The sequence below is a fragment of the Calonectris borealis genome, chromosome 8 (assembly GCF_964195595.1).
Source record: "Calonectris borealis chromosome 8, bCalBor7.hap1.2, whole genome shotgun sequence".
Classification (NCBI taxonomy): Eukaryota; Metazoa; Chordata; class Aves; order Procellariiformes; family Procellariidae; genus Calonectris; species Calonectris borealis.
In genome coordinates, this window is record NC_134319.1 from 13,238,700 (window position 1) to 13,252,394 (window position 13,695).

The following is a 13,695-nucleotide window of genomic DNA, read 5'->3' on the forward strand; positions in this document are numbered from 1 at the left end:
GCTGGGGCGAGACAGCCCTGTCCCCCGGCACCCATTAGAGAGTCCCGTCTGTATCTCTAACCGTGGAGTTGTACGAACATTATAATTTTTGCATTCCTGTCATCTTTGCAGTGTGATAAACAGCACATGGGACAGGTCACTGCAAGTTGTTTCTGCTGTAGCTGGTTGTGCCTGCACGGGTCATGCTGGAGTTAAAAGCAGGGAGCAGCAGCGGCATTCACCCTTAGTAAGTGATTCACAAGTCTGGTACCATCCGGCTGGGAAGATTTCCCAGGGCACAGCCCAGTTGTTACCATCCCTGATAGCCTGGGAATCTCTCCATCGTGCTCCGGAGCATGAAGCATTATCACAGGGACGGCATTTCTTGCAGCCCTGCCAAACGGCTAATTCCCCCATCTCCTTCAAACCTCTATTTCACTGTAAACTGCCTTTCTATTTCTCTACTCATTAAGATATTTATAGAGCACAGTGTGTACAAAAGTAAACAATACATGTCAGAGAACGTAAACCAAAGGGGACGACTGGCTCAGGCGTTGGATGGGCGAAACAAGCCAGTGACTTAAAGAGAGGGAACGTGCTGTTTGAAGCCGTGAGGAGGACGAGGAAAACCTGCTGGCTTGTTTCAGTGGTCAGTCAGTTTTCTCTCTTAAATGCGGTATTTCTAAACTGAGCTTGTCCTGGTTTTAGTTTTGCAGTCACTGCCTCTTGTTTTGCCTTCTGGGCTCACCTTAACAGCCCTTTACTACCTGTGAAAATACAAAATATGCTGTAATTTTTGGAAATTTCTAACGTCTTTCAGGTAAGATAGGAGACTTAAATCTGAGGGCTGGGAAAATACATTTCAGTTATCTGTTGGAAGGTATTTGTCGATAAGCTTTTTATCACATGAACTCATGCTAGATGCAGTATTTTACTTTTGGTCTCAGCGATGTCTTAAAAAACTGCTTTCCAGGCTGATCTATGCAGGATCTCACTCAGTCTCATCCCATAGTACCTAGTGGGGGGTTGCTTGTCTACTTCGACCCTGCTGGGAGGCCCACCCGTTTATTCTTTAACAGAGCAGACGTGGCTGTTTTTCGGGTGTGCAGGGGGCCCTGGTCCCGTGGCAGCCCCGCTGCCCCCTCTCCAGGGAGCTCCAGTGCAAGCGGGCAGGAGCCCTGGCAGCTTGCATGGGGGGAAGTGCATCTGGCATGCAGAGCTGGGAATACAAGGGGGTCAGAGCAGAAAAGGAGGAACCTTCTCAAGGGGGTCCCCCCAGGAAGCTGCGGAGGGACCGCGGTTGAGGCTGGCGGACAGGAGCAGCAGCAGGTATGCAGGCAGACTGGTTCCACACTCCCTGCAGGGAGCAGCTGCCACCACGAGGCTCCAGGCTTGGCCCTACCGCAGGTCGAAACAGCTTCTCTGTAAACAAACCAAATGGCACCGACCTATTCAGGAGGCTTTGCATGTGTCCCGTGAGCTCCTTTCAGGGGCACAGCAAGATCTTAAGTTCACAGAGCGGTGGTAAGGGGGACCGGCTATGTCTAGGTCCTTAAGCAGAGGGAGATGCACGCGCATCTGGAGGTGGGAGTCATGTATCAGGAAATAAGTACATGCATTTGGGGGGCTGTGGTGGCATTGCCACACTAGCTGATGAGCCAAACCCACAGCCACAGGAGGGACCCTGGGCTGTCATGATTTCTGCCCTGGACTCAACCTAAGCAGAGGGCAGCTCTGCACAGCCCTGCCACCTCCCGCTCCGCAGAGAGGCTGTCACTCAAGCATCAGCCTTCAACACGGTCAACTTCTGCAACACTTTATTATGTATTTCTATGCACAACACAGGAACCGAGAAAGCAACAAACCAGCACCGCTGCTGCTGCAGGAGGTGAGTCAGTGACTGGGGCGGCGCAGACTGGCCATATGGGCAGCCAGACACCCAAACCGCCATCCTCGGAGACAGCCTGTTGAAGGGGCTAATGGAGGGGAGGATTCACATTGATATGGAGGCAGTGCGGAGCTGCGAGCTGGGCACGGTCATGCATCTTCACAGAAATGCCCAGATGTGCAAAACAGCTGGTGTGCAGGCAGCTGCGGCCTGTTCATACCTGCAGGTTGGGGGAGCTGGGAGTAACCGCTAAAGCACTGATGCAGGCAGAGACGGTGCAGCTTGGCATAACTGCAAATGCACCGACACAGACGTGCAAAGCAGCAGCAACGGTGACAGTGCAAAACTGTCCAGCTCTGGCCTGTCCCTCCCTGTGTACGCACAGGGGTCCCTGCTGGACCTGAGGTCAAACAGCCTGGAGGGGAAGGACAGCTCTTTGCATTGCAGAAGGACCTGAGCTTAGTAACACCCTCTGAACTCTTGGGCAGATTAAGGGAAGTGATGCAGAGAGAGAAGGAAACAGCAGTTTAATAAAATCTATAGATGATGTGATAGTGGCAGAGGAAAATGTGGAAATAACAGAGATCCAGAAAAGAAAAGCCAAAATGATGTTCCCATACTTTGGGGAAAATAATCCAAGGCTTCGGGGGGAAGGAAAGCCCGCAGGAGCAGGGCAGGAGCGGATGAATACAGAAGTGCCCTGATGCGATCTGAGCGCATTGGGATGGTGCGGTCTGGAGCTGCAAAGGGATGAAGTTCTCATTGTCCAGTGTGTACCTGGTGGGGTTCACTGATGCTGAACTCTGACACTGCCTCCAGGTGTAACACGAACAGTGATTCATGCTGTTACTGAGGGAACAAGCTATCGTCCTCTTCCAAATAAATTTGTTACCAGACGCCGAAAAAGAACAGCTCAGTCTTCTGCCATTACAGAGGGAATTTAGCAAATAACGAGCAAAAATAACAGCTGGGCCAGAGCAGCTCAGGTGAGGGGGAGACAGGAGCAGACAGAAAGATGAAGAGGAAGGGAAGCTTGTGCAGGAGCAGCTTCACTAGGAGGTTAGGATCTGTATCTATGGAAAGGACAGGGAAATGGTTTGTGGGTCTATGGAGGAAATGAAAACTTTGACAGGTAAATTAGCCTCAAGTCACAGAAAAAGCTCCCGGGGGTGAGTTGTTAGTCTGCCTCTGGGAAAGGCACCTCAGTGATAGACACCTTGTAGAGATAAAACACCAAAAAAGCTCCAGGTAAGGCCCAAGCAGTAGCAGAAGAACTTTTCTGCCCTGCAGCAGTTGCAGCACTTGGGAGACAGAAAGAGTGTGGGAACGCGCAGGGACTGGGATGAGCTGCAGCGTTCCCGCGGCAGCAGAGGTGCCTCTGCTTGGGAAACTCCTGTCGGAAGGCAACAGCGCTCCCCCCTTGCACCGCCCTTGCAGGGCAGCAGCCCAGCCCCGGGACTCGGGCATCCCATCATCTGTGGGACCCATCATCCCCCCAGTGACTGCACCTTGCTGTTTGTGGCTCGCGTGGCTGCAGCACGCTGGCATGATAACGGAGCCCCAACACACAGTCCAGCACTGATACTGGTCAGGGCCCTGACACCAACACCCTTTGATCGCCCCTTTGACAAACCACAGAAGATGGTGGGCTGCAGAAAGGTAATATTGGAACAGATCCTGGCATTGCAAATATAAACAGCATTTCATATGAGGTCCAGCCACGCCGGGGCTCTGGTACACAGACTTCCACGCAAATCCCATGCTCGCTCTCACAGACACACAGGTGCTTTCTTGGGAGCAGCCCCCGCAGCCATTCCTCCCACTAAGCTCCCTTCGCTTGTGCTGCACGCCCGCTGACACGCAGAATATTTCCTGCCATTCGTCAGCTGCTAGAGGTTCTACTTTGCTCAGGGGTCCCACAGCCTGGGAGGGAGGGGACGCACGACACAGAGCATCACAGCATGCTCAGCGTGTGCCCACCTTCACAGGCTCAGAGGCACAAAGCGCTGGTGCCAGCTGAGACAGGGGCTTGAGGTGGGTTTACACCATCCACAGCCGCAGCCTCTCCTGCCAGGAGAGCGCACGACACAGCCCCGGGAACTGCAGGAACCAAGCAAGTACTGGGGTCCCCAGGGGTACAGGACAGGCTCACCTTAACTCTGTGACAGGGGTCACAGCTGGGCAGGCAGCAGCTGTCGCAGGAGGCTTTGCGGAGATAAAACACCAACCAGGCCAGCGCTGCGCTCCTAACGCGCCAGATCACAGAGCCCGTCCAGGCACCCCAAGTCCCTGCTGTGCTGTCAGCCTGGGGCACAGCAAATGCCAGTCATCTCCGAAAGAAGCACACCGCAACACTCGCCCTTCCTTGGGGAAAGGCCGGCACAAGCCCTGCTGACAGTCGTATCCAGTCAGGCTCACGCAGGGGTGTCCTGGGTCAGATCAGGTTGGCCATGCTGGAGGTGGGAGGAAGCCGCCTGTTGGCAGCAAGGCGGCCGGAGATGGTGAAGACACGGATCTCGCCAGTCTCCAGGCTCCGAGGAGCAGCCTGGCGGCAGGAGGTGCAGAGCAGGTAGAGCAGCAGGCAGAGGAGGATGGCACTGCCAGCAGTCAGGAGGACAACCCCGCTGGTGAACATGCTGGCCAGTGGCCGTGCAGGGCTGAGCTGCATGGTCGTGGTGGAGAGGATGGTGAGCACGACCCCACAGACCACCAGCACCAGGGCGCTGAGCAGCAGCACCAGGCAGTCTGAGAAGCCCCCGCTCTTCAGGAGTTCAATCTGATCCCGGCTGCGGATGCAGTTCATGTCCTGGATTGCAGAGCTCAGCAGCTGCTTCAGCAGCACGAGCAGGGCCAGGAGGCAGAGCGTGGTGCCCACGGCCAGCCGCCACTCCCCAGACCGGCTGCTAGTGCTATACAGCAGGATGATGCCCCCGATTCCGCAGGCCAGGATCAGCACCACAGCCATCCCGTAGCACAGGATGGACTTCTTGGGATCCTGGAACCACCAGAGCTCCACATGCTCCTCCAAGATGTTCCTCTGGATGTGGTCCGCATCCGCAGGGGTGCGGGGGCTGCTCAGCTCTGCCAGCTCTGGCATGGTGGGTGGCTGGGTGGGAAGGGCACGGTGGGGTGGTTGCACAGATGAATCTACACCCTTACAGCAAAGTGGAGGGTCAAGGCGGCAGCAGTTGCGAAGGCAGCTGCATTTCTCAAGCTGGGACTCATTCTTTGGAGCCTGGTAGAGCTCCCTTCTGTAGCAGTGCCACCTGGAGAGCTATGGGCCGTGCGCTGGGGCTGAGCCCACCCCCCCGGCGGGGCTGCGGGACATGGTAGAGCATCCCCAGAGCAGCACCGTAAGGGAACAACCAGGGCTGCGTCCTTCCTTTCCAGTGTCTTTCATCTGAAAGAGTGAAGAAGAGAAGATATCATTAAACAGAGACCCTGCTCCCCTGTACCAAACAATCACCTGCTAAACCCTGGACCTTGGTTGCTCCAGGCTGGCCTGCAGACCTTCCCCCGCCTCCCTCACAAAAGCCCCGTGCGTTGGAGCCCAGATCAGCCACGCACATCTTGCTGGGAGACCTCCACGCACTGCGGGGGGACCTCAGCCTGCCCCAAGGGCGAGTCTCCTGCCTCCCCAGCCTGTGTGCCCCGCTCAGAGGCTACTGCTGCCCGCAGGACTCTGCCTGCAGCTGGTGCTGGCAGCAGGGCAGGGACGGAGCAGAGGCAGGTCCCTCCTGGGATAAAGCCCCATTCACAGCTCCGGCTTCACATGCTCCCTCATCAGCATCAGCCTCTTGTCACCAACTGGCTCTGCTGCCCAGAACGACAGCGGGAGGTGGGGGTCAGGACCAGGGCTTAACCCTTCCAGTCCAGTCACTGGAAGAGCAAGAGCTGGCCTTGCTGCATGTTCTCAGCCCTGGTCCTACTCCTGCAGCACCAGCAGTCCTTTCCCCAAAGTCCCCTGTAGAAACATGATGATTACATCTCCAGTGGTCTCAGCACTTCCCTGGAAAGAGCTCTAAACAGCTGGGACCGGGCACCCCACAATTTTGCTCTCCTCTCTGCTCCTCCTGGTCCCTGAAGCACTTCACCACCGGAGGGGAGCAGGGGCAGGGCAGTGGTGGCTGCAGGGTAGAGGCAGGCTCTGTGGTGCTGTGCTTAGCTGGGCTTCCCTTGGCATGGTGCCTTGTCTCAACCCGCAGCCCGGCTTCCCTCCCCATGGGCTCATCACCTCCCCAGCATCCTGGCCCCCCTCAGGGTTTCTCTGGGTACAGTTTTACGCCAAGAGTGGAAAACACTTGCATTTCTCTCACATAACCTCCTGCCCTGGCACGCGAGTGCTCCACCTGGTCCCACAGCACCAGAGGCACCCTCCAGCACTGGTACCCAAAGCAAGACGAGGTGCTGGGGAGGATGGCACAGGAGCATCTCAGGTATGGCTGAGCCCTTGAGACAGGGGGCAGACCCTGGAGACCCCCGAACTGCCTGCTCGGTCACCTCCCGAACAGGACGACGCACCCGCGGCCATCATGGGCACACGCACACAAACTGCTCAGAGTCCGGCAGGAGCCTGTGGCGGGGACAGGAACTGATGCAGATCCCCTGTGTCAGAGCTGTGTCACTTCTCCCGGGTGGGGGCACAGCCACACAGCACCCTGCCTGCTAGGAATGGCTCACCAGGAGCCCGTCAGCCCACACCAAACACGCTCCACTTATCTTTGTGCCCTGCTCTGCACAGCGTTGGGACTCTGGGTTCATTACGGGCGGGCGGGGACGATCTGTGACCTCCACGCATGGCAGCTCTGCACACGCCAGGGATCTTTCCTCCCACAGCTCTCCCTGTCCTCAGACAGACTCCACAGACCGCAACCCCTTATGGCACTGCCTTTGCCTCAAAGCAAACGCCTCAAAATCCTCCTCCATCGGGGACAAGCCAACATGGGGTGGGGGAAGAGGGAGGACAATAGCGTGGGGGTACTCGAACCAGACACCGCCTGACAGTGTCAGGCCAGGCTCCTCCTGAGTCACTCCCCGGCTGTGATGGAGCATGAGGTCACTCTGGACGTGGCTCAGGGCACGCTGCCAGCTGGCAGCACGTGTCCAGGAAGTCTCTAACCACCGTGGGTTTGCAGGCCCGGGCCCCATCGCGCCATGTCAGCCGGGCACTGTGCTATTCCCCTGCACGGCTGCTGGGGCTTGAATTGCCTGGGCAGGGAGTGGGCTGGGACACAGAAACCCGGGCTCCAGAGGGTACGCTTGCCTGGAGGCCCATGGGAGATCTGCAGCTCCTGGCCAGAGCCAGAACAATCAGAAAGCAGCAATTAGAGAGAAAAAAAAGCTGTGGTTGAGCATACTGATTTGTGCCTGCTGGGACCCACTTCGATTTTGCATGAGACAGCAGATACCTTGTGCTGTCCTGTCCGCATGTGCCCAGGACACAGGTCCCCGAGAAGGTCAGGGTGTCCCGGGGCACTTTCAAAGTAGAGGGGTGAGAAGACGTTGAGCCTGGAGACATTTCCCCGGCCTGTGCAAACCAGCTCGGTGCTAAGCACTACTTCCTCCTGCCTTTCCTTCTCCAAGCACAGAGGTGCCTTATCTCCTCCTTACCAGCGAACGGGTGAGTCTAGTAGATAGCAGGTTTGTAGATTAGATCGAGATTTTGGACTAAGAAAACATAAAGCTTGAAGAAGTGCAAAGTCTGCGGCCTTCTGCTGCTTGACTGAAGTTGCGCACACAAGTTGTGCGTCAAACAGTAAGCAAAAAAACCACAACAGCACAAACCACAATGAGGGAAAACGTGACCAAAAATCAAGCTACAGCACTGCATTCTCACGTTACCTTTTAAAATTTAACCATTTTAATTTTTATTTGCTCAGAAGAAGGTCAGGGCGCAAGATAAAACATCTGGCTGCAGAACAAAATAAGGTGTGACCTCTACGGACACGTATTTCCCTAGTGTTATATTAACCTCTATTCAACAAATTATTTGGAGAGGCAAAGACTTCCACTGAAGTGTGCCTCCATGGTTTCTTGTGTCTGTTTGAAAATGTTCCGGGAATATAATCTTTTGCTCTATAAGCATCCACACTTGCTTGGGCTTCTCTAGACTGTGAGGGTTTGTGTCGCTGGTGGCAGTATTTTTATTCTTAGAATCACAGAATAATTCAGGTGGGATGGGACCTTGCAAAGTCACCTGGTCTAACCACCTGCTTAAAGCAGAGTTAACCTCAAAGTCAGACTGAATAGCTCAGGGCCCCATCCACTCAGGTGCTGGATACTCCAAGGATGGAGGATCCACAGCCCCTTTGGGATCATTCCAGTGTTTAACCATCCTCACCATGAATAAGTTTCCGATTCCTCAGCACGGGTGCATTGCCTCCCATCCTTCCCTTGTGAACCTCTTAAGAAAAATCTTTATATTTTAAACCAGAGCAAGCCCTATCCTGGGCTGTCACCCACCACTCCTTGGAGAAGGGATGAAACAAGATCTCCCAGCAGCTTTGCTGATCTGGTTTCTTGGCATTACGCAGCACATCAATTTGCCCAGACCAGATCAAGAGAAAGGAAGGGATGCGGATCCCTGCTCTGCCATGAGGGGGAAGGACAGCCTTTCCACAGCAGTTGCCCCTTCTGTAGCTCTTCTTTGCATTACCTGGTCTCACTGGTCTGGGATAGACCATAACACAGACCCTTTGGGGGCTTAAGCCAGTTAGCCCATCAGATCAGCCAGTTTGATAACATGTATCATTACCTGTTATCATGGTCATTAATCTCTACCATTTACTTTATACTGAACCCAGTACCTTCAGCGCTCCCCTCTTTGTGTGTAAGAAAAAAAAGACGACCAGCCCAGTCACACAATGCTTTCTGACTGAAGGCCACATCTCAGGAAAAAATTGACAGGCTGTCCTTCCCCACTGCTGGCTGGCAGCTGGGGAGGAAGAACAGGAAAGCACTGGGAACGCAGGAAAACAAAAATGTCAGTATCTTTCCTTTTTTGTGGTTTTTTTTTTCCTATTCTGACAACTTTAACTGGGAATTGAGGGTCATCATCAACTAGTTTCTGGCCACTCCTAGCTGCAGGTGTGAGGGATGCATGCCTGCCAACCGCCTGGGAATGGTATGTGCATTTATTTATTTACTTATAGACTTTTTATGTCTGACTGTCTGATATCTGACAGATGGGCCATGGACTGTATGTTAATTAACACTTTCATTTCAGAGCCACATACAACTCAGCTCTTGAAATATTCCCCCCATCCCTCCTCTCTCTGAACCCAGGGTACACCATGAGACCTTGCTTACCCACAGCATTCAGGAGGGGAAGCCTGGGGGTGGGACAGGCTCCTGCAGCGCTTCCAGCCTTCAGAAGGGTTTTATGCAGCTATGTGGGCTACGTGAGCATCATGGAGACCAGGGGAGTCTGGCAACATTTGCTGTAAAATAAACAACAATACATAAAATGATTTGCATGAGCAATCTAGATGAGAGCCAACAGAGCCTCACAATCGCAAACAGATACAAGTCATCTCCTGCCCCTGCTTCTCCAGTCCATCACAGCTTACTCGCTTCTTGGCCAGGTCTGGCCATAGCCTGTTTGGGATGGACCTGCCACCACTCTGTGCCTCGCGTTACCCCTTACCCAACCCCACAGAAACCTCTAGCCCAGAACAGGCATAAATATTTTCCCATCCTTTCATGCAATTTTTCCAGCTCCCTAGTAGGCTCAAAAAGAATGAAGGTCATATATCTTGTTTTATGCCTGAATTACTGCCAATGCACAAAGCAGAAGCTCTGAAGGTCACAGTGCTCAAGGCCCATCTGTGCCCCTGGGAGCAGGGACGCTGCCCTGGGACGTGTGGGAAGGTCCCCTCTCTTCTCCTGAGAACTCAGCAGGGGGGATAGAGGAACCCGTGGGGAATGGGAGTAATGGGGCTTTTATGTGGCATCTATCTGTCTCACCCAAGATCCTGGCAAGACATCCACACTCCTTTGGCTGCTACATCAACCACCAATTCCCAATGCTCCTTCTTTCTGAGGCTGTTCAAAATCCAGGCAAACCTATGCTGTCTAATCTATATCTGGGGAGAGCCCACCCTCTCTACCCTGCCAGAGGGATAAGGCTTTCCCAGAAGTGAGCATCTCTCCCACCAGTGCTCCTGGCACCAGATATCATTCGGGAAGCCTTGGGAAAGCCCTGGGCGATGGTAGACCGTCCCTTCCTCTCACCAAGCCTAGGGGCTCTGGAGATAAGGCTGGTGGAGGGCTTGTTGTAACAGGGTCAGCATGCAGCTGCTTCTTACAGAAATGTAGATAGCTTTGGCATGCTCTATTTTAAAGTTTCGTGTTCCCCTTCTTTTGTGTCTGTGTAACAGACATCCAGCGTCCTGACCCCACAGAGCCTGTCCTGATGCACCTCTGCGAGGGAGGCCTGGGAGTCCTGAAGGAACTAGAAAATCCTGAGCCTTATGTGCCGAGAGGAAACACAATGGCTCAAGGAAGAAATGATGTGGAGGCAAGCGGCAGGATCTCTTAAGAAGTATGTCTGAAGCAGCCCCCAAACCTGCCAGCAGCTACTGATGAAGTACAGCCCTTCCCGCACACTCTCGGGTCCCGGGGAGGAGGGCTCACTCACCTGCAGCAGACGCTGCCCACACGCGACAGCCCAGCAGTGTTCCCTGCTCCTGGCTGGCAGCAATGTTTTTTCTGGGCTTTCCTTCCACTGGATCAAGCTACCGAGGGAGCTCACGGGGAAAATCTCTTCCCTTCCTCCGGCAACCGCCTGCCAAGAAACAGGTGCTCCTGCCGGCTCCCCTTCCTGGTGCGGCGCGGGCAGCACCTACGACAGCCTGCAAGCCCTCACCTCTCGCCCGGGCAGGTGCATTCCCCAGCAGGGTGGCGTCTCAGCAAACCTGCTGCTGGCCTTGGAGAGGCTCCAGAGGCACGCCGGTGTGCAGGCGCTACCCCTCCCTCCCTCCCTCCCCGGGCAGGATCTGGCTGCGCACCCATCCTGGAAGGTGGCTCATTTCCTCCCAGCCGGAGGTGAAGGGGTGCCAGAGCCGGGGAGCAGCTCCCAGGCAGCAGGTGAGAGGAAGCCTGCAGCCAGGTTGGCAGCGCTAGGGAAGATTTGACACATTCAGCAAGTATTTGGTATTATGTGGTATTAAATAAAGTAGCTCCTGCACTACTGTATAGGCTAGGGCCATCTGGTCGCATCAGGACTGGATCTTTGGATGGCATTAGTCCAGGCAGGCACTTAAGGCAGGCAAGATGCCATTGTGCTTTTTCAAACTGCAGTGCCATCTCCACATCCCCGGGCAGCCGCAGTACCCCTCTCCCTGGGAGCCCACCATGCTGCAGAAGAGCCCACTTCCTGTAATCTAGTGGAAAGAAAAGGGTGACCGTTTTGAGAGGAATTAGGGAAACAGAAAAGGACTCATTTGAGAGAGGAAGAGAAAAAAATGGGAGTAGCAGGAACATTGAAGCCAGCAGGGGAATGGAACTCCCAGACTGAGTGCATGCCCCCTCCTTTGTGGCTGGGCTTAATAACAGCAAAATGCTACAGAGGGATCACTACTGTGGGTCTGAGCAGGTGGAAAATCTCCTGGGAGATGTATGAAGAAGAGAACGGGGCTGAACAACAGCTCTTGCCTGACGAATGGAAAGGGAGGCTCAGTTATTAAGTCGCATGCTAGTTTTTTAGCAGGCTATGAGAAGGGAAGCTTAGGATATGTTAATACAATAGACACCAATTAATGTGACAGCTTCAGAAATTTGTCTGAGTAAAATTTGACAGATCTTTTGAAACTTTTGAAGTATCATCTGACCAGTGGTTGTTGTCCTAAACTTAAAACAACAAATGGGATGTGGTGGATTTTCCTATACAAATACCCTTGAACAATGAGCTTGCCCCTACCCAGAAAAAACTGTCCTTTAGTTGGGCCAGTTAACAAACAAGTCATCCAAGGGGAAACCTTATTCAGCTTTAAAGATAGCTATACATTCACTTTAAAAAGTGGGCTGTAACTTTACAAGAGCATGAGATGCTTACCAGCTCCTTTAGAGAAGCAGACAATGCAGACCAAGAGAGGATGAAAGCAGAAAGTGTCGTAGCACCCTGAGAGAACTCAGAAGACCATTAGCATACAGAACCATAAACCAGTTGTTACATCTTAATTCTGAAAACATTTCTACAGCACATGTGTGGGAGATGACTGACCTTGGTCTAGTTTTCCCAGTATAGAAGGGGCCCGTACATCTATTTTGCTTCCAGCAGGTCTCTGATAAACCTCAGTTGTAACATTCTGCTGTGCCTGAATTTAATGTTCTCCCTTATAAAGAATGTTTTAGCTGCCTTTTAGCCACTAAGATCAAGTTCAAAATCCTCTTGAACCTAGTTTGCCAGCTGTCTACCTAGGCTTCATCTGACAGGCCTTGGATTGCTTTTAAAATCTTTCTAATGAGGGTGACACATAGGCATACTTTTAAGCATATTAATCACCACTTAGAAATCATTCTTCACCTGCATATGCTGATGCTTATTATTAGGACAAGGTTGTTCTTTTTCAGAAAGATTGATTCCATTTCTCTAAACCACATCTATTAAAGCAGTGGCTTCTAACCACGCAATTTATTCTGACAGAGTGAGGGGAAAATTATACCACATGGGAGTCTAGCAAATTAAAATGGGTGTGTTCTGAAAATTTAAGAGGGAACTAGTTTCTAAAATATTTGCTAATTACATTAATTACATCCTCTTTCTGTACAGGAAGTATCAAGATGATTATATGGGGAGGGGGGAGGAAGAAAGGGTGTTAAGCTAGCACATTTACAGACCAATTCCATCGTTAACTTCTTCCTTTTGTTCCTGTGAAACCTATGCTTCATACAGGTTAAAGCTGCAAAATGAAAAAAGTAAGACTAAAGAAACTTAATTCCACGTTCATGGACAAAGCACTCAACTGAAGTCTCCCAGGTCATAGGAGCTCGTGGAACCATCTGTTTTGCCATGGTGTTAACCTGCAGATGAGTCTAGTATCCCTAATGGTAATATAGCTTACACGTTATCCAGCCTTGGCACCATCATCTTCTGTATAATATTATTATTAGTATGTAGAAAGCACTCGTCACTTCTCTACAATTCAGGATAGGAAATGGAAGCAGTAATGTACTAGCTGTTACACCGTATAGTTCCATGCTCAATCAGTAGCTTGAACTTACGATGTATGTGAAGTACTCCTCAGTGAGACAGCATGTCATGCACTGACAACAAAGGATGAAAAATTTACTTTTTTCTCCCTCATTATTAAAGAAATTACTCCCTGCCTTTTTTCTATACATGAGTACTTTGCAGAGTGACTTTTTCGGAGAATTTCACTGAAAAACTGAACTAAAGGGATTGCAGATGTTGGAAAAAAGACAAGCAAAAGTTAATTTATCAAAGTTATAGGCAAGTTCTGACATAAGGTTTGGACTTTATTCCAGACTTCGCAGTCTGAAACCGGGCTGCTTTTTTGTCCTGCCGAAATGATTGTAACAGATGAGACAACACACCTCTAGGCAGCAGGCAGAGGCTTGAGCAAGGGCTCTAGCTCAGGTGTGCTTGACCACTAGTCAAAGGTTGCCCTCAAAAGGTAATTGATTTTTAGTCTGTGACTGGATACCTGCTTGGAATAACACTGACATCTGTCTTAAGTGCGGGCAGTCCTTTGTATGGACATAGGCAATTCAATACTGGAAAATAAAAGGCTGATGTTGATTTTTGCAGCACAATGGCACCAAATGAGAATTCTAGTAGAAAAGGCTTACAGAGTTTGACCAGCTCT

The 13,695-nt window shown here is 52.1% G+C and overlaps 1 protein-coding gene across 2 annotated transcripts; it reads right to left on the reverse strand.

Annotated features, from left to right (window-relative positions):
- Positions 1-520: 520 nt before the first annotated feature.
- TMEM125 (transmembrane protein 125) lies at positions 521-5,991 on the reverse strand. Of its 2 annotated transcripts, XR_012674467.1 has the most exons (3): positions 5,853-5,991; positions 4,020-5,267; positions 521-746 (listed from the first exon to the last, which is right to left on the reverse strand). XR_012674467.1 is itself a non-coding variant. In XM_075156034.1 (2 exons), the coding sequence occupies exon 2, from the start codon at positions 4,962-4,964 to the stop codon at positions 4,302-4,304; it is 663 nt and encodes a 220-aa protein (XP_075012135.1). In that variant the 5' UTR covers positions 4,965-5,267; positions 5,378-5,991; the 3' UTR covers positions 1,781-4,301. The 2 variants fall into 2 exon arrangements, 1 of the variants encoding a protein (XP_075012135.1); XM_075156034.1 differs by lacking the exon at positions 521-746 and having other exon boundaries at positions 1,781-5,267; positions 5,378-5,991.
- Between the last annotated feature and the right edge of the window lie 7,704 nt (positions 5,992-13,695).

Coding starts and splice junctions, on each gene's coding strand:
- TMEM125 (XM_075156034.1), bottom strand. CDS start 4,964: ATGCCAGAGCTGGCAGAGCTGAGCAGCCCCCGCACCCCTGCGGATGCG.